This window comes from Puma concolor, chromosome B3 (assembly GCF_028749965.1).
Source record: "Puma concolor isolate L17-30 chromosome B3, mPumCon1.1.hap2, whole genome shotgun sequence".
Classification (NCBI taxonomy): Eukaryota; Metazoa; Chordata; class Mammalia; order Carnivora; family Felidae; genus Puma; species Puma concolor.
This window is the reverse complement of record NC_141672.1, coordinates 41723935-41745249: the sequence shown is the minus strand read 5'-3', so window position 1 is coordinate 41745249 and position 21315 is coordinate 41723935. Positions and strand designations below refer to the sequence as shown.

Below are 21315 nucleotides of genomic sequence, written 5' to 3'. Positions count from 1 at the left end.
GCCAATGTCAGAGAGATTACTGTCTGTGCTGTCTTCACCATCTTCCCTCTCTCACTTGAGGACCAAGACCATGCTATAGCTGCACAATGCCACGTACACAGCTTGTATCTAATGAATAGTTAGTGATGTTCATTGGAAATCTGATAAGGTTATATTTACTGGGATGTGGAATTTATGGTAACATGAGCAACATTTTAGTATTTATATTTTAAAAACTTCTTTGGGGGGCGCCTGGGTGGCTCAGTCGGTTGAGCATTCAAATTCAGCTCAGGTCATGATCTCACAGACATGAGTCTGAGCCCTGCATTGGGTTCTGTGCTGACAGCTCAGCCTGTCCCTCTTGTTCTCTGCCCCTCCCCTGCTCATACTCTGTCTCTCTCTCTCTCTCTCAAAAATAAATAAACATTAAAAAAATTTTTAAACCTCTTTGGGTAACAGCTTTTAGTAAGAAAAAGTAAATAAGCAATTCAGCATTTATAGAAAACATATTTTTTAGATAATTTGGATACTAATATTAAACTTGTAATAATTTCAAAACTCTGAGATAGTGACAAGGAGAAGCAGACCTGAGTTCAAATTATGACTTTGCTAATTTCTACTTCTGTCCTTGGATAGATTATATAATCTCTCTTAGCTCTAGGTTTTCTACTACTAAAAATAGAGATTTTATTTGTTCTTCAGAGCTTTCATAGCAAGTAATATGAATTTTAGAGTATTACTGTATTTCTTTTTTGTTGTTGTTGTTTATTTCTTTTGAGAGAGAGAGTGAAAGCATGAGTGGGGAGGGGCAGAGAGAGAGGAGAGAGCGAGACTCCCAAGCAGGCTCTGCACTGTCAGCTGAAAGCCTGGTCCAGGGCTCAAACTCAGGAACTATGAGATCATGACCTGAGCTGAAGTTGGACACTTAACCAACTGAGCCACCCAGGCACCCCTGTATTACTGCATTTCTGATAAAACATTTTTAAGAAATAAATCTAGTCCCAATGCAAACTAAAATTTCCATGCATTAGCACAATGAGGTGTATCTGGAAAGCCACGAAGATTATTAAACCAAGAACACTAATTATACCAAATCTTTATCCATGTATCTATATTTACCTATATCTCACATATAAGTAAGAACCTACAGGGTTTTCTTTTTTTGGAATTTACATGATTACTAGTGGAGTATCATTGAAAATGTGTAAGACTATAGCTCCTGGATCACACAGTGTTGTCAGTCCTGACTCTGGCTGCTTTTACAGGAACGAATACTGTGTATCACTTTTCGTAAACCTATTTGCATGTAAATTTAAAGCATATTATATAAATGGCCTTACAGAATGAAGTTGCACCTGAAAGTTATCTACTGCTTTTCAATGAATCTAGCCTTTTTTTTTTTTTGCCCAGACACATAAACATAAACTAATAAGCCATCTGTATTGAAGCTGAAGTACTGTCAGTTTTATAAAAATACTCAGCTTTGTTTTTTCTTTGCAGCTGCCTCTCAGAAAAGAAGCTGTTATTCTCGCTAACAGCCTAAGTATGTGTGAGTGTCCCAGAATTGAATTTCTGCAGCAAAAGTACAAAGATGAGAAGAACTCTCCTGAGCAGGAGCTCTTCAGGCATGGTAGTACAAATATATGGTATTTCTGAACTTTTTAGTTTTAAGCCTTTGTTAATTATTTTCATAACATTTTTAATACTTGGCTTTATCAATCAGGAAGATTTTCCAGAAACTATTTTATTTAGTATTTACCAGTGTAGTGAAATATGACTTTCTGATCTGTAACTTTACAACTTATGAACAAATACTTACTGATTATTGTGTCAACATTAATAGAATGGGACTCATTTGTTACTCATATTTAATCCAATTTATATGAAACAGGCTGCTTTTGTTCATTCGAGGGCCAAGCCAAGCCTAGGGTCCTCCTACTCCACCGCCATCTTAGTTCCTTGCTGTCTACTTTTGTTCATTAACTTGTGTCCTAAAAATAAATTCAGTATATATGCATGTCTCTCTCTCTCTCCCTCTCTCTCTCTCTCTCTCTCTCTCTCTCTCTCTCTCTCACACACACACACACACACACACACACACACACACACACCACCCCAAATTCATAGGAAAGAGAAAAGAGAACTTGGCACAATTATGCAGTAATCATCATGCCAAGCACTTGGGAAGGCAGGCCTTAATCATTTCAATAGATATAAGAAAACCTGGTTGCAAATCTAAAACTGGCTAAAGACAAACTGTAGTGTACAGATTTCTTTATAAATTGCCTCATAGAAGATAAAATTTTGGTACTTTATTCACAATGATCAGTACTTTATTTGCATCTTGAATATATAGATAGATAAAAGCATATGAGCCAATTTGCAGGACACTTCTGGGAGAGGTCCCCTTGTAACCACAGACTGGGGAAAAGTCCAGCTCATTAGGTCCTCTTGCCTCACCCTTCCACTGTTCATGCTTCAGTTCTACCAGTATTATGGAATGTTTACTACGTGTTAGGCACTTGGTAGTAGTATGGATATAGTCTTTACAAACCAGACACAGTTGCTCCTTTATGGTACTGACAAATATTAATAAGCACACAAATAACTGTAAAATTAAAATTTTCATAACATAACAATTTCATAACAAAGATGAAATGTTAGTGCATATTACCAAAGAATATATAATACGGAGAATTGACCTGGTCAGGAAGTAAGGGACACCTATTCTTTGGTCTCCACTATACACCTACTGAAGACTGGGCAGTCAGAAATTTGGTTAAATTAGGTCTATAAGAGTGATATTCTAGGTTCCAGACTAGAGCTCTGCTAGGATTATTCATGACAAACTACATGTGTCTTGCAGCCTTTCATTCAGTTAATGATAATCAGAAAACTAAGCAGATAATTGAATATAGAAAGAACTCCTTATTAAAAAAAAACCATTTGCTTCTTTTTTCTCATGCTCTTCCATTCCCATCTTAAGAAACACCTCATCATGTTTTTCTACATCCTTCTGAAATGTTTCCCAAAACAGTTAGGTTCTTTCAGCTTGCATTCTGTAACTCGTATAGTGTAAAAAAAGTCATCTCAATGTTTTGTCTAGTGATTACAAGTTACATTATAGGATTCAGTAACTCCTAGACATCCTTAGGATTGAGAGAATCCAAAGGTTTCTTAGAAATCTAAAGGGAAAAGAAATGTTTATCCATTTAGTAGACATGTATTGAGTGCCTCCCATGATCTAAGTGATGTGCTAGGTGCTGATGATTCAGAGATGAATTTTTACCCAGTTAATAACAACAACAAAAAGTTTCTTACTTCAAATCACTTGATAAAAAACATTGCTAACTTATTTTCTTTCCTTATTCCTTTTCTGTAAAGCTTTGCTTTAATCACAGGAATCCTCTTTTATAATTATTTCATTTGTTCAACAAATATTTACCGAGTTTCTGTTTTGCTATACGATGACAAACAAGGTAGCAAGGATCTCTGCCCTTACAGAACACATAGTCAAGTCTGGGACTAATAAGGAAGGTGATATGGGAAAATTACTAAAATGAATTACTGTTAAAATGATGTTTTATTCATATTTAGGCATCCTCCTCATTACAAAGGTTTTCCTTGGCCAGAGTGTTCAGGCTCGTGAACAGGACTCCATCAATCAAGCTAACTATCCAATGGTTAATTCAGTGTTTGTTCCTCGAAAATATTTACTAAGTATGTCTGCCGTAAAGAGAAATGTGCTTTAATTTTTCTGAATACAAAATGCTTGTATTTAATACAGATGTATAGAGCTTAATCTCTACTTAATAAAGTTTGTAAACTTTTCTAAAAAAAATCTAGTGCTGGCTACTAATGAACTATTTTTCTGTTCCCTGCTTCAATGACATTTATATATGTGTGTGTATAGATTTTTAATTTTGTGAACATTTATTTTTTGAGAGAGACCATGAGCAGAGGAGAGAGTCAGAGGGAGGGGGGACAGAGAGAATCTTAAGCAGAATCCATGCTTAGCATGGAGCCTGACACAGGGCTGGACCCTGGGATCATGACCTGAGCTGAAGTCAAGAGTCGGGTGCTTAACCAACTGAGCCACCTAGTCACCCTTGTAAACTTTTATATTTACACATCCATGCATACTGTTATATGAAATTTCATGTATTTTATGCATATACTATGTATGCATTTCATACATCATATGAATATTATATACATATATGTGATATAATACATATATATTACATATATATTATATATTTCATGTATAGTCTATGTATTTCATGTATATGTATTTGAAAAGATAAACCCATCCTTTTTTTTTTTGAGAGAGAGAGAGCAAGCCCGAGCAGGGAAGAGGAAGAGGGGGGCGGGGAGAAGAATCTTCAGCAGGCTCCACACACAATGTGGAGCCCAATGTGGGCTCATAATCTGAACCGAAATCAAGAGTCAGAGACTTAACCAACTGAGCCACCCAGGCACCCCAAACCCACCCACTTTTAACAGCAAAGGTTTTTGAGTAATACATTTGTCAAAAGTATATTTGAATAGAAAAATGACAAAGTATGAAAAGGAAAAGGACATGATGAAAAAAATTAAACCCTACTAGTCTATGTAGTGAAAAGGTGACTAGTGATTTCTAGAATTAAGAAACTGTTGCTTTACTCAAAACCTACTAATTTAAATGTTAATCACATCTAAAATTACTTTAGTAGCAAGGTCTAGACTGCTATTTCACCAACTAGGCACCATAGCCTAGACGAGTAAACACATAAAATCAACCATCACAATCCACCCCTGTCTATGTGGCACTCATACACACCTTCTGATGCCATACTAAATAGTCAAATAAATAAACTAAGAGGCAAAATGGGTGAGGATGGTCAAAAGTTAAAAACTTCCAGTTTTGAGATTTAAAAAAGTCTTAGGGATTGTAATGTACAGCATGACTGTAGTTAGCAATACTGTACTGGATATTTGAAAGTTGCCAAGAGAGTAAATCTTAAAAGTTCTCAGCACAAAAAAAAATTGTAACTATCCTTGGTGATGGATATTAACTATAATTATTGTGATAATTATTTTTCCATGTACACATGTATCAAATTATGTTGTAATCCTAAAGCAAATACAATGTTATATGTAAACTATATCTCAAACTTTAAGAACTTAAAAATTAAAGGGTAAAAAAAACCTGCAGAAAAAAAATTAAACTGTCTAGGAGGGGTGGAAAAATAGAAAAAAAAACAATCTCAATAACATAATAGTTGGAACTTACTGAATTTATTGTTTATTAATCTGTGTAATAATGAAAAAAGTATATTATGTTTCATTTTGAAGAGTGTTTTTCTTGTTTTGTTATTGATTTTACTCTAGATTCTATCACGGGACAGAGAAACTGTGATTGCAGCATTCGGCAGTGCAAGTGGTTTGTCTTTGATCATGATCTTGTTTTGCCAGAATACATCGTTGAATTTGAGTATATTACAATGGTATGGATGTATTTTTAAAACTGGAATTCCTTAAGTAAGAAAAGAACAGAAATAGTAATTAACAGAAGTCTAATAATGTAGTGTCGAGTTTATACTATATATTTATACGTAAACACACATACAGTGGTTATTCTGTGAAGGGTTCATTTTCAAAAGAAATCATTATGACACCTAAACATTTTTATATGCAAATATGTTACATGAGTAATATATGGCTATAGTCTCACTGAAAAAGCTTCAAACTATATTGAAGGATATATAATAAACATAAAATCTGATTTCATCTCACCTGCAGCACCACTCCCTTTCATGAAGAAGTCCACTATTAACAACGTCATGGGTTTGCTTTCACTGTTTTTTTCTATGTATTTACATATATAACAGTATGTAACATTTTACATAGTAGAATCAAGATCTAAGTATTTTGTGATTTCTTGTTGCCTTTAATCATGTTTTGGACATATTTCCACTTCAGTACATATAGGTCTATACTTTATTCTTTTGGTGACTGCATTCTATCCAGTAATATCTAATTTATTTGACTATTCTTTTGTTCATGAAACATATAGGTTGTTTCCAGTTTTATTACTGTTTAAAAAGTATTTCAGTGAATATCATTATATATTCATCCTTATACAAATATGGAAGTTTCTCTGTAGAATAGATCGATACAATTGGATAGTCAAAGGATATACACCTTTTAAATTTTGATACATTTTGCCAGTATTCTCCACAAAGCCTTGGCCATTTTACAAATTTCCAACAGTATGTGACAGAGCTTGTTTCTTTGCATGCTTACCAAAACAAGATATTATCAGTCTTTTACTTTTCCACTCTGTGGGCAAGAAAAGGATATTTGATTCTTTAATAGGCTATGGATTATTTATAGTTTTATAAATCACTTGTTATATCCTTGGACTATTTTCTTCTTTTAAAATGTTTTTAATGTTTATTTTATTTTTGAGAGAGAGAGAGAGAGAGTGCAGGGGAAGGGCAGAGAAAGAGGGAGACACAGAATCTGAAGCAGGCTCCGGGTTCTGAGCTGTCAGCACCCAGCCCAATGCGGTGCTTGAACTCACGAACCACGAGATCATGACCTGAGGCAAAGTCGGTCAGTTTACCAACTGAGCCACCCAGGCACCCCATCTTTTGACTATTTTCTATTGGACTCTATTTTTTTATATTGATTGGAAAAATCCTTATATGCATTCTGGATATTAATCCTTTATCTTATATATACGTTGCAAATATTTTATGTCACTTGTCTTTTAAATCTATTTGTAGCAAAACCTTATTTGTCATTATTAATTTGCAATTTCCTGGTTAATTATTAAGAGGTCAGATCGCTCCAAATTTCCTAATATGGATTCTGGGTTTTATGTCTCATTACAGAAGGCTTATATAAATATCTTCTTTATTTTCTTCCAATACTTATATAGGTTGTTCTACAACTTTAAGTTTTTTTAAGTACATCTGGAAATTATTTTATGTCATGTGAGGGAGGAAGATCAAATAATTTTTCCTTAAAAATGGATAGCTACTTGACCAAGCATCATCTTTTTGCTCTATTTTGAAGTGCCATCTTTATTGTTAAAATTATTTTCATATATAAGGGGTTTATTTATAGATCCTTCTATTCCATTGATCTCTTGGTCTAATCTTGGACCCCTCCCACATTGTTTCGATTATTACAACTTTGATGATATACTTTGATATGCGACAGGGTAAATTCCCTTTCCCTGCCCTCACTCATCTTTTAAAAATTTTTCTTGGCTATTCTTGAGCACTTTCTCTTCCAAAAAGAAGTTAGAATCAGCTTGTTAAGTTTTATTTTAAAATCCTATTTAGTAATATAAAAACAGGGAGGGGGACAAAACATAAGAGACTCTTAAATATGGAGAACAAACAGAGGGTTATGGGAGGGGTTGTGGGAGAGGGGATGGGTGAGGGGCATTAAGGAATCTACCCCTGAAATCATTGTTGCACTATATGCTAACTAACTTGGATGTAAATTTAAAATAAATAAATAAATAAATAAATAAATAAATAAATAAATAAAATCCTATTTAGGATTTGATTGAGATTGTATTGAATTTAAACCTTAATTTGGGGGGCGTCTGGGTGGCGCAGGTGGTTGGGCGTCCGACTTCAGCCAGGTCACGATCTCGCGGTCCGTGAGTTCGAGCCCCGCGTCAGGCTCTGGGCTGATGGCTCAGAGCCTGGAGCCTGTTTCTGATTCTGTGTCTCCCTCTCTCTCTGCCCCTCCCCCGTTCATGCTCTGTCTCTCTCTGTCCCAAAAATAAATAAACGTTGAAAAAAAAAATTAAAAAAAAAAAACAAAACCTTAATTTGGGACAAACTGTTGTGCAGTATTGGACTTCTCATCCAGGAACATGATAAGTTATTCCATTTACTCAAGTCCTCCCTACAGTTTTCTTTACTCAGGTTTTAAGTGTAATTCCGGGCACTTAGGCACTTATATTTTTACGTTGCTATTATGAATGAGACTGTTTCAGTCAAGTAGGCTTTCAGCAAAGACCCAGACAAATAGTAGAAACCCAAACAAACAGTTAACATAACTCAAATAACAGGAAGTCAAGAGGTGGGCAGTCCTGGCTGTTGAGACTGTCCAGTGACTGATGTCAGCAAAGACCTTAGCTCCATCATCCATCTGCTTGCCACTTCATTAGCTCTTTTGATCTGAAGACTCAGTTCTTTCTTCACTTCCGGGAAGTTTTCTTCTCTTAATTCCTCCATTATCTTCTCTCTTCCATTCTGTGCTCAGCCCTCTGGAACCTTGATTGGTTAAACACTAGACTTTCTGAGTTGGTCCTCCATTTCTTTTAATTTTCTCTCTCTCTCGTATTTTATATCTCCATTTAAAAATTCTATTATTCTGGAAGATTTCCTCAATATTAACCTCTGCTAATTTGATCATTGCTAATTTGATCTGCTGCCATATCCATTCGGTTTCCCAGAGCATTTAGTGAATACTTTCATTTCATTAATTATTTTTATTTTGACTCTAAAGTGTTACCCTGTTCCCTTCTCTTTAAGTTTATTTATTTATTTTGAGACAGAGAAATAGAGACACAGCACAAGTAGAGGTGGGGCAGAAAGAGAGAGGGAAAGAGAGAATCCCAAGCAGGTTCCACGCTGTCAAGCACAGAGCCCAATGTGGGACTCGAACTCACAAACCATGAGATCATGACCCGAGCTGAAATCAAGAGTCAGACACTTAACCAACTGAGCCACCAGGCGCTCCACTCAATTCTTTTCGATAGCAGCCTGTTCTATTAGGGATGCTTTATTCCCCCAGATTTTAAAATAATTCTCTTATGGACCATTTTTTTTCTAGAGCCACTTCTGTTTATGTTTTTTATGCTCATTCATCCACAGTTTTTACCATAATTACTTAATCACCTGCTAATTACCTAGAGCATCCTACTGCTATTTTACTTGTTCACTCTGAACATCAAATTTCTCTGGATCTGTTCTTCAGAGTGGTTTATCTCCCACATATGTTTTGGCTACAGGTTACATTTCTGCTCCCATTTGTCTGTCAGTTTGGTCCTCTCTGATTTATGTCTCACAATTCTTAGTCTTTTGTTGGCGCTCTCTCCACTCTGTTGAAAACTATTTAAAAATTATCTTTTGCCAGTTTTCAAGGACTTTTCAATGGGAGGGGATGAACATATTTGTTCTTAGCCCGCAATTTTAATCTACTCTCACTGGTTTTCTAATGTGATTCTAATCATGATAGATATTATTATATAAATGAAAAAAACTTAATTAGTCTTTCTACATAGCCTATTTCTTATTCAAAGTGATAAATACAGCAACCAAATTTTCAATATTTTTAATAAATTTTTTTAGGTAAAGCCTCACTCTTTATTTTCTTCATTCAACAATGTTATTCTAGAAGAAAGCAAAAAAAATTCAGAAGGATCATTACTGTCTCAGGATTTGCAATTTGATGATGAAGTTATAAAAATGGATCCCAGGATCAAGCCCAGACCAAAACTTATTAATTTGGATGATAAAACAATACTTTCCCTTGCCAAGACTAACATTTACAGTCATATTGTGGTGAGTATTATAAGGAATAAAATTTGGGGACAGAAACCTTGAATTTGGAATCATAATCTACCATAAGAAGTCTAAAGATACTAAAGCACCTATCTGGTGATGCCAGTCATCATGCTGTCAAAATTTAAAGGACCTTGACCTCTCTTTCTTTGTGGACTAGATCAGTGTTGTCGGTAGTAATATAATATAAACCATATACGTAATTGAAAATTTTCTATTAGCCATGTTAAGAAATTTTTTTTAATTAAAAGTAAGATTAATTTGGGGTGCCTGGGTGGCACAGTCAGTTAAGCGTCCGACTTCAGCCAGGTCACAATCTCGTGGTCCGTGAGTTCGAGCACCGCGTCAGGCTCTGGGCTGATGGCTCAGAGCCTGGAGCCTGTTTCCGATTCTGTGTCTCCCTCTCTCTCTGCCCCTCCCCCGTTCATGCTCTGTCTCTCTCTGTCCCAAAAATAAATAAACGTTGAAAAAAAAAAGTAAGATTAATTTTAATAAATCCAATATATCTAAAATACTAACATTTCAATATGCAATCAATATGGAGAGTCATTCATCAGTTTCATACTAAGTCCTTGAAATCTGGAGTATATTTGCAGATGACAGCACTTGCAGCCCATCTCAAATCAGACGAGCCACATTAGTGCTCAAAAGCCACATGTGACTAGTAGCTACTGTACAGGACAGTACAAGCCTAGAGGGTACCCTTCTAGTTTACAAGGGATTTTATTACTGAAAAAAAAAAAGCTTTCTTTAAATGACTAAGACAGTTAAGTTTCAAATCAGTTCCCAGGATTAGTCAACATAGAATATTAGAGATTTATCTTTACAAAATTAATTAACAATTTGAGTTACTATTGAAGTGACATACTTTATTTAATTTATTTTTATTTATTTATCTATTTACTTATTTTCAAGTTTTTATTTAAATTCTAGTTAGTTAACATATAGTGTAATATTAGTTTCAGGAGTAGAGTTCAGTGATTCATGACTTACAGGTAACACTGAGTTCTCATCATAACAAATGCCCTCCTTAATACCCATCATCCCTTTAGCCCATCCCCCCACTCACCTCCCTTCCAGCAACCCTGTTTTTTCTCAATAGTTAAGACTCTGTTTTATGGTTTGCCTCTCTCTCTTTTTCCCTGTATGTTCATCTGTTTTGTTAAGTTCCACATATGAGTGAAATCATGTTATTTGTCTTTGTCTGATTTATTTTGCTTAGCATAATACACTCTAGCTCCAACCACATCATTGCAAATGGCAAGATTTCATTCTTTTTGAGGGCTGAGATATATAATAGAATATATAGATAGATAATGGAATATCTATATCTATAGATATTCTAATATCTATATATATCTAATCTAATATGTATATATAGATATATAATGGAATATATATATACCACCATATATAATGGAATTATGTATACACACACACACACACACACACACACACACACACACCACCTCTTCTTTATCCATTCATTAGTCAGTGGACATTTGGGCTCTTTCCATAATTTGGCTATTGTTAATAATGCTACTGTAAACATCAAGATGTATATGTCCCTTCAAATCAATATTTTTTTATCCTTTGGGTAAATACCTAGTAGTGCAATTGCTGGCTTGTAGGGTAGTTCTATTTTTATCTTTTTGAGGAGCCTCCATACTGTTTTCCAGAGTGGCTGCACCAGTTTGCATTCTCACCAACAGTGTAAGAGGATTCCCCTTTGTCCACATCCTTGCCGACATCTGTTGTTTCCTGAGTTGTTAATTTTAGCCGTTCTCATAAGTGTGAGATGATACCTCATTGTACTTTTGATTTTTATTTCCCTGATGATGAGTGATGTTGAGCATTTTTTCATGTGTCTGTTACTTATCTGGATGTCTTCTTTAGAAAAATGTCTATTCATGTCTTTTGCCCATTTCTTAACTGAATTGTTTGTTTTTTGAGTGTTGAACTTTATAAATTCTTTATAGATTTTGGGTACTTATCCTTTATCAGATATATCATTTGCAAATATCTTCTCCCATTCTAAAGGTTGCTTTTTTCATTCTGTTGATTATTTCCTTTGCTATGCAAAAGCTTTTTATCTTAATGAAGTCCCAATGTTCATTTTTGCTTTGTTTTCTTGCCTCTGGAGACATGCCTAGTAAGAAGTTGCTACAGCCAATGTCAAAGAGGTTGATGCCTGTGTTCTCCTCTAGGATTTTCACATTTAGGTGTTTCATCCATTTTGAATTTATTTTTGTGTATGGTGTAAGAAAGTGGTCCAGTTTCAGTTTTTTGCATGTTGCTGTCCAGTTTTCCCAACACCATTTGTTGAGACTATCTTTTTTCCATCAGATATTCTTTCCTGCTTTGTCGAAGATTAGTTGACCATATAGTTGTGGGTCCATTTCTGGGTTTTCTATTCTGTTCCATTGATCTATGTTGAAGCAACTTACTATACACAGAGGCAACTCTACTGAGATATGAAGTCTACCTCCACACCTTGACTTTCAGGTCTGTCCACTTCAAATCTGCTACCATTCTATGCAAACTACCATTATCTCTGACCTAGACTATTGCCGTAGCCTTCTAATACTCTGTCATTCAACATTGCACAACTCCAGGAAGTGCAATTCACATTATATTCTATTAATGTGTTCTTTGGGTGCCATTCATAACTGAATATAACTCAATATGGGGGTTAGAGGGTACCACCTAGAGCTGTACAATAGAGGCTTTGTCCTGCTTTCACTTTGAGTCCCCAATTTATTCTGCATGTTGAAGCTAGAGCAATCTTTTCAAGATACAAATTTGCTCATATCTTTGTTACCCTTCCTTGAAATCTTCAAATGATTTTCCATTGTTTTAAAAGTGAAACCAAAGTCCTTAATATGGCCTATAAGATTCTGAATGGCCTGGATCCTGGCCTACCTTTCCAGACTCTTTCAATATTACCCTCTCTTTAGTTCTCCATGCTCAGCCTCCTTTCTGTTTCTTAAATGCATTCTGCTTGCATCCAACACAGATCCTCTGCACTTTCTAGTCCTCTGCATGGAATGTTCTCCCCTGACCCCCTTCTCCTAGTTAATTCCCACACATCTTTTAGATCTATACTAAAGCAAAGTTTTCTCTTAACTCTGAGTCTGCATCAGATTCCTTTGTTATATGCTCTGTGTCCTTCCGAGACTGTAAATTCCACAGTGGCTGAGGCTGTGACTATTCTTCGATATGTATATCCCCAGCACCAGGGCAGCAATATAAGATGGTTCAGTGTGCATTGCACAAGAGGGCCAAATCCAAGGGGTACACTTTAAATCTATAGTAGTATATTTACTACAATTTTCTGACAACTGTTCATAGAATTTCTTGTGCTAACAAAATAAGAATATTGTGATAATTTTCTAAAAGCTGAAAATAGTGGTGTCTTGAGGAAAGGATGGATGCTGCTTCGGATCCTCTGTCCCCCACTCTCTCTGCCCCTTCCCTGCTGGTTCTCCCTCTCTATCTCAAAATAAATAAGTAAACTTTAAAAAATAAAATAAAATAAAATAAAATAAAATAAAATAAAACAATATCTTTACAGCAAATGGTTCTTACAAAGTGGGTTTGCTTGAACTGCAGAAGTAGCAAGCAAATTAATATCTGATACACTGAGAAGACAAGTATCTGATTGATACTTGAGAAGACAAGTTATTCTCACATGACATTATCTTTCTATGTGTGCCCTGAAAGCTGAGATACAGATAAATATTCAGAAATTATTTTTATCTTGAAAGTCAATTACACTGTTCCAATGTGACATTTCTAGATCACTTGTTTATGAAGACAATTTTTTTCAAGTGACTATATAAAACAAAAAGAATGAAAAAATGTTTAAAAAATTTTTAATGTTGCTTTATTTTATTTTTTATCTTAATGTTTATTTATTTTTGAGAGACAGAGAGAGACAGAACACTAGCAGGGGAGGGGCAGAGAGAGAGAGAGAGAGGGAGACACAGAATCCAAAGCAGGCTCTAGGCTCCAGCTGTCAGCACAGAGCCTGCCGCGGGGCTCAAACCTACAAACTGTGAGATCATGACCTAAGCCAAAGTCAGACATTTAACAGACTGAGTCACCCAGGAACACCTGTTTACTTTATTTTTGACTGAGAGAGAGAGAGAGAGAGAGAGAGAGAGAGAGACAGAGACAGAGACAGAGACAGAGGCAGAGAGTGAGTGAATAGTGCAGGGGCAGAGAGTTGCAGGGGAGAGAGAATCCCAAGCAGGCTCAGTGATGTCAGTGCAGTGCCGATGCAGGGATCAATCCCATGTACCATGAGATCATGACCTGAGCTGAAATCAAGAGTCAGATGCTTAATTGACTGAGCCACTCAGGGGCCCCCAAAATATTTTTGAAAATAAGAAGTGTGGTCAATAGTTTTGAGTCTGCTTCTGAAAATATTTAGAAAACATCTTTTTTCAAGGGGTTGCTTTGGTCCAACTATGTTGTCACCATCCACCAAATCTTCAAGTCTAGGAGATTAAGTTTGACCTTAACCAGTTATTATTAGGGAGGAAGGAAAGCTTCATGACATGATGGCAGTACCACCATCTGCATCATAAATGTGCAGTATAGCGATTATAAGAACATTCTTTGAGTTGACATGGAGAAATTATTGTTTCTGCCCTATAAGGTAAAGAGTTCATATCTGAGTAATAAATTTTTTATAATAAAGCTTTAGTAATGAAAAGTTCAAATGCATGAGTTTGATTGGATTGAGCTTCCACAACATACATTTCTATAGATTTAAAGGGATTAAATAAACGTTAAAAAAAAAAAACAGCAATAGTTTAAAAAAAAAGGTAGGCCTTCTTTAATTATCTTTGGTGTGTAAGATAAAAAACAGTGAGGAGGAGAATAAGACTTCAGAATACCTGGCTTGCTTGTGACCTCCACCTGACTGCCTTAATTTGATCAATACCCATAACATAAGAATGGAAGAACCTCTCATCCTAAATTTGCGTATACTGCCTAAAAGCCAGAAAAACCTTCTAGGGCTTCTAGTAAAAATAATGGCTACTACAACAAGAATGTTTAGACATCACACCCTTTATTCTCCTTCCTTTGTGCCAATACTATAAGAGAAACCGAGGGTACACACACACACACCTCTTATTTTCTTTTCAGTCTTCCCCTCTAGATTGAGTTTTTTAGGACACCTAAAAATAAATAAAATATATAGAAATAAAGGTGGGAGATGGGAGGGAATGAGTGAAATAGGTGAAGGGGATTAAGAGTACACTTATTGCAATGAGCACTGAGAAATGTATAAATTGGTGAATCCCTATCTTATACACCTGAAACTAATATAACACTGTATGCTAATTATACCTGAATAAAAAAGAATATAGTTATTAGTTGTATGTCTGGCTTGTATGTCTGGCTTTTGCACCGATTTATTCATCTAGCATTTACTGAGCATTTGCTATGTTTTAGGCAACGAGTTAAGCATTGGGGGCTCAAAATGAGTTATTTTCCCTATCTCAAGGACATCATTTTAGCAGAGGAGACAGATATGTATACAAATATAGGAAGTTTGGAGTTGCTGGGAGAGTTCCATAGAGAGAAGATAAGTTTTGTGTTGATTTTTGAAAGATATGAGAAATTCAGTTGTTTATGTCTTCCAGGCAGATGAAATTCTCTACCTAGAAGCACATGGTTTTGAAAGATCCTAGTGTTATTAGGGAACATAGGGTGACTATGAACATAAGGTGTAGTAGAAGGTAAAGGTGTAGGTTGGAGGTTATAGCCACAATAGGATGGATGTGCAAAGGCAAATTTTAAAATTTTAGTTTATCTTTAAGGAATGGGCCCTGTGTTTGTAAAGACCCTAAACTTTGGCAACTTGTGGTTAGATTTAACTAAAGACAGACTGATGGTATGGATAGCCAGTGGATACTATTGTAGTAGTCCAAAGGACAATAATAGTCTGAACTAAGACACTTTTAGTAGTAATGGTATGGAATGGTTGGTTTGAGAAACATTTCTAGAATCAAATGCATATGGAAAAGAGGAAAACGGGGTGGTCAACCATAACTGTTGGATAGATAGTCAAACTCTTAATCAGGATTGAAAAAATAGACTACCAGGCAGATATGTATGGAAAATGATGAATTCAGTTTGGACATGTTAAGGGTAAGGTATCTGTAGATACCAAAATGTGACCTGTAGAATAAACTACTCTGCATAAATTGACCCTTCTTAACAATTTTAACAAATTTTGACAACTATTTGACATTTAGATGTTTCTCCCTGCCAAGAATTTGGTTATATCCACAGTATAATAGGGCATAAGATGGTGGTGGTGAGTGAAGAGAGTTGGGAAGTAGATGCTTGATTTTATCATAATACCAATTTGTTGTGAATATTAAAACATTTTTAATTATATGAAAACATTTTTATATTAAATTATATTAAAACATTTTTCCTGTGCCACTGCTTATTCTGTAGACTATGCATAAACATAATCTTCACTTGATACCTTTCACAATGGTGTAGTGTAAAGATGGAAAAATATATAGACATCAGGATATCCTCTAAATATTAAAAAAAAAAAAACTGTAATAGCACTCATTTTTGTTTAGCCCGGGATCAAATGGACAGGAAAAGTCTAGGCCAAATTCTGATATGGAAACACTTTCCTACCTCCTTCTTTGAGTGTCTGTCCTCCTACTTTAGCATCCTCAGCCTTTCTTCCTTAGTCCTGTGCCTTCATACAGTTTTGTCCAATCAAGGTGTATCCTTGCCATCTTCTCTCTTATGAGGTATCCTAGCCAATACCCAAAGTCTTTAGGGCCTATATCATTCACTGGCTAGCGTGAGAAATAGATGTGCCTTAATAAATGTCTTAACAATGTATTTAGCTATTTTCTAAAAAGAATTTTTAAGTCAGTTAAGTGTCTGACTCTTCTTGATTTCAGCTCATGTCGTGATTTCATAGTCGTGAGATTGAGCCCTGAGTTGGGCTCCGTGCTGGGCATGGAGCCTACTTAAGAGTCTCTCTCTCCCTCTCCCTCTACCCCTCCCCCCACTTGTGCACACAAATGCTCTTGCTCTCTGTCAAAAAAAAAGTTTTTTTAGACTTAAGTGGAAAATCAAATTAATCAAGAACAGGGCCCAGTGATGCTATTATAAACTATACTTTTAAAATCATATATTAGATATATTTCTTATTGGCTCTCAATGTTAAAAAACTATGATATAGAATGTAATCTGTCTTATTTTTTTATTTATATTTCAATTTATTTCAGAGTCTGAATCTACATGGAAACAGCTTGAGTAAATTGAGAGATCTCTCCAAGTTAACAGGACTTCGAAAACTTAGTATCAGCTTTAATGAATTTACCTGTTTAGATGATGTATACCACTTGGTAAGAACTGTCCTTTTGAAACTACTTAAGTAAAATAAAATTATTAATTTAATAGATAAATTATTTTTGTAATTATGACCTCAAATATACCATATTCAGGATTATACAGCTCAAATTGGGAACAAACATACATACATTATGATATGTTACTTTGTCTAAAATAGGTCTTGGATTCAGATTCCATTTGGAAAACCAATTATACGCCTGTGGTCATATCTGATTTCTAGCTACTTGAAAGTAAATTTATTAAAACTACCCCAGATTTGTTTTTAAAATGTCTTTTGGAAATTGTCATTTTCATTGTTTTCTCATTCTTATTTTTCTGCTCCTGAGTCCTTATTTCTTCATTCTCTAGTTTACTACTTCATATTGAAGGCTGTCAATTCTTCCCATTTGTTCATTGTTCATGTTGTTATTTCTCTTTTCCTTCTGCCTTGTTCTTTCTACCTGAATGTCACCCGCACGGACCTTGTTGAACTTGCGTTCGCCCTCTCATAGATAATAGGACAAATACAGTAATGCACATGTACACATAGCTAAGCATCTTATCTGGCTTTTGTCTTCTTTGTTATGTATCATATAACAAAAATAATTACATATGTGGCTCCAGAACTCCAACCCAGCATCCCGTTGGATGCTGACATACCGTTTCACTGACATACTGTCACTGACATACCGTTTCAGAATATATCATCATCCTGAGCTCTTCATTCCCTACCTGCTGCTTTCAACCATATCAAAGCCCTTGCGTTGCTGCTTCTCCCACTCTGGTCGGAACTGTTACTTTGCTAACTGACCTTAAGTTTTAGTATTAAGCCCCCTTCCTTGTTTCTTTTGGTAAGCCGAGGTCCTTTTTAATAGAATCCCTGATAGTTTGGGTTCAATACACAGCTAAGTAAAGAAGACAGTTTGGGGTGCTTGCATGGCTCAGTCGGTTAAGCATCCGACTTAGGCTCAGGTCATGGTCTCGTGGCTCTTGAGTTTGAGCCCTGGTCAGACTCTGTGCTGACAGCTCGAAGCCTGGAGCCTGCTTCAGATTCTGTCTCCCTGTCTCTCTGCCCCTCTCCACCTCACGTTTCCTCTCTGCCTCTCTCTCTCAAAAATAAACATTAAGAAAAAAAGAAGGTAGTTTAATAGAGGTCCCAACACTATATGTAAATGGTTGGCATGTTTTATTTAACTTTTTTTCTGATGATTTGCCAATGGTTCCAGAGGTTATGACAGCCATAATTATTTTGCTTAGGCACAAAATTTGATGAGTAAACTCTTAAGTCATGCAAGGCACTTAGATAGTGAGTGAGCTTAGCCAGCTTCCCAGCATGTATTTTGTAGTACAGTTTTGTTGTTCTCCTTAGACAGAAAATTTTCTTTCAACATCATAGCTTCACAGTCTACTTATTAGATTAATATTACTGTGGACATTTTACAGATAAGAGAACTGGACAAATATGCCTAAGTGGTGTTTTGAAATTTAAGATTAGCAAAGGTAGATAGATAGATCTAGATAGATCAGATACATCAAGTATCTGATATATAACTATGTCTTGAAAAATGACTACAGGAATGTTAGGGGTGATCAGAGGGAGGAAATAATCTGTGTGTATTTTTTTCACCTTTTTATTGTAAAATAAAACAGATACAGGGGTGCGTGGGTGGCTTGGTTGGTTAAGCATCTGACTCTTGATTTCAGCTCAGGTCATGATCTCATGGTTCATGGGTTTGAGCCCCGCATCGGCTCCATGCTGACAGTGTGGAGTCTGCTTGGGATTGTCTTTCTCCCTCTCTCTCGGTCTCTCCTCCACATACCTGCTCTCTCTCTCTCGCTCTCTCTCTCTCTCTCAAAATAAATAATAATTTAAAAAAACAGATACAGAAAACTACGTACTTCAAGAACATGGCTTAGTAAATTATTATAAGGTGAATGTGCCTGTAACTAGCACCCAGGTCAAGGAATAGAACTTTGTAAACTACAACATAAGCCCCTTCTATATATGCCCCATCCCTTCAAGAAATCATTATCTTGACCTCTCCAGTAATCCTCTCCCTGCATTTTCCCCCATAGTTTCATCACCCAAATGTGCATCCCTACCTAGTACAATAGTTTGGTTTTGCCATTCTAAAAATTGTTTAAGTCTCTTTTAATTTATAGGTTTCTCTTATAATTCCTTCTTTCCCCTTCCACTCCCCATAGTTTATCTGTAGAAATGCTTTGACCTTCCAATCCTAAGAGTGTCCCACAATTTGGACCCTGCTGATTTGCTTATGATACAATCCTACACAGCCCCCACCCTCAGTATTTTCTACAATTTGGCAACTAAATCCAGAAATTGGATCAGACTCAGGTTCCATTCCTCTGGTAAGACTGTAAGAATCAGATAATGTGTGGTTGACTCACTTTTCTCATGCTGGTAGCATTATTAATGTCTATATCCATTAACTCATCAGTGATTACAAAATGGCAATATTTCTATTCTATCATTTCTTTTTCATTTATTAGTTAGACTATTTTTACATAAAGACATTTCCCCTTTTCTGTGATTTGGTTACCCAGTGGTACCACTCATGTAGAAAATGCAGAATAGGTGTTTATTTGCCTTTATTTACCAATTTTGAAGATAATGAATGGTTCTTTGTGATCTCCCAAAGATAAGCAATTCCTTTTTTGTTTTAATATCATTAGGAATGCAGGGTCTTAAACACATTTGATGAGAGTCCATCCATTCAATTATTATCATGATTGAAGCTCAGATTGTATCGTCTTAACCAATGGAATCATCTTAAAGTTAGCTTCTTTTGCCATGACCATAGTGGTCTCTGATAGCTTCTTTGCCACCTGGCATAAAAGATGTTCCATGTCCATTTTCTGTATTTTCTTTTGTAGACATGGGATCAGCCATTTCTTCAAGGAGCCCTAGTTTCTTTTAGAGAAAAGTGGTATTTCAGGACCACCAGTCTGGGTTGGTCATTGTTTCTAGGTCTTTCCATCGGACAGAACTTATTATGGGGAAGGGGTGTGTGTGTGTGTGTGTGTGTGTGTGTGTGTGTGTGTGACTATATATGTATGTATAACTAAAACTAACCTTATGTATTTATATTGGTATTTCCAATTCAGATTCAATACTGAAAATCTTTTAGCTTAACCTCTTCTGTTACTTACATCAATATCTTTCTTTCTCTCACACCAATAATCCTCAGTTTCAAGGGTACAAATTGATAGCAGTGGACTATTTAATAACTGCTCATTGTTTTGTCCCTTATTACACACACAACAGTCTCAGAATAGCAGCCCTGATACTCTCATCAATATGATTACTGGAAAGATTTTTTTATTTTGTATATGTTCTTTCCATTATTCATTTTAAAAATGAATCAAAATGATCATTTTGTATATACTTTGTCAGAACATGTAGCCTTGCACTTTGTACACTCTCCCTTTTAGTTGTTTGGTAACTGTATATTTAATTCTTGTCACTAGTCCTTAGGTTGGTATCTCTCTAAACATTTTGATGGTCTGAAAAATATTCTATTATAGATTCCTCAGGAAGGGCTTATGGGGACAATATCCCTTCCACTACTGCATGTAGATAATAGTTTTTCTATATCCTCTACACATGCAAGGCAGTTTTGCTAGATATAAAATCCTTGGCTCACAATTTATTTCCTTGGGCATCTTAAATGTTACTTGTTTCTTCTGACATAAACTGTTGCTGTAGAAAAGTCTGATGACAGTGTACAATTTTTCCCTCATACGTCACATGCTTTTTTCTTCTGGATGGCCAAAGAACTTTTTAAGTTTTTTTTTTTAAGTTTAGTAATTTTACTAGAATATGTCTTGGTATTGGTTGCCTGGGCCAGTATTTCAGCTTCACAGTATGCTCTTCCAAAATACAGATTAAAATCATTTTTTCTTTCCTTTTTTTAAATTGAAAGTTTTAAGCCTCTTTTTTGGCTTCCTTGCTTCAGTTTTCTTCTTCAGGGATGCACATTATCCACATGTGGAATCTTTACCTATCTTCACTATTTGTCACTTTCTCTTGTGTCCTTTTTATTTCTTAATTTAAAATTTTAAGTCGATTTGATTTTACAATTTTTTTTTTACCTTCTGTTTCTCTTAAAGCATTACCTATTGTTTTACTTGCTTTTGTGTTTGACTATTTGTTTATGAAATGTTTTTCTTTTATTTCAAATTATTTTATGGGTTCTTTCACCTTACTACTGAGTTTTTCTAATCCATATTTATATTGTTATTTTTTATCTTGTATCATTCTTAATATCTTTTGCTTGTTTTAAAATAGTAAGTTAATAGTCACGATAAGTTCTGAGCATATCTTTCTGGTGTTCTTTTATTGCCAACAGCA

The 21315-nt window shown here is 35.4% G+C and overlaps 1 protein-coding gene across 8 annotated transcripts in view; it reads left to right on the top strand.

Annotated features, from left to right (window-relative positions):
• The window catches only part of LRRC9 (leucine rich repeat containing 9), a 127059-nt gene that overhangs the window by 43185 nt on the left and 62559 nt on the right, over positions 1-21315 (top strand). For 6 of the 8 annotated variants that reach the window (XR_015252334.1, XM_086709624.1, XM_086709621.1 and 3 more), the window contains 5 exons: positions 1480-1609; positions 3577-3699; positions 5353-5468; positions 9345-9557; positions 16838-16957. Coding sequence is in view for 7 of the 8 variants with exons in the window: in XM_086709624.1 (XP_086565750.1) it covers positions 1480-1609; positions 3577-3699; positions 5353-5468; positions 9345-9557; positions 16838-16957 (702 nt within the window). In the remaining variant the exon portion in view is untranslated. The remainder of the gene's footprint in view (positions 1-1479; positions 1610-3576; positions 3700-5352; positions 5469-9344; positions 9558-16837; positions 16958-21315) is intronic. The other 2 variants (XM_086709625.1, XM_086709623.1) reach the window with 2 other exon arrangements.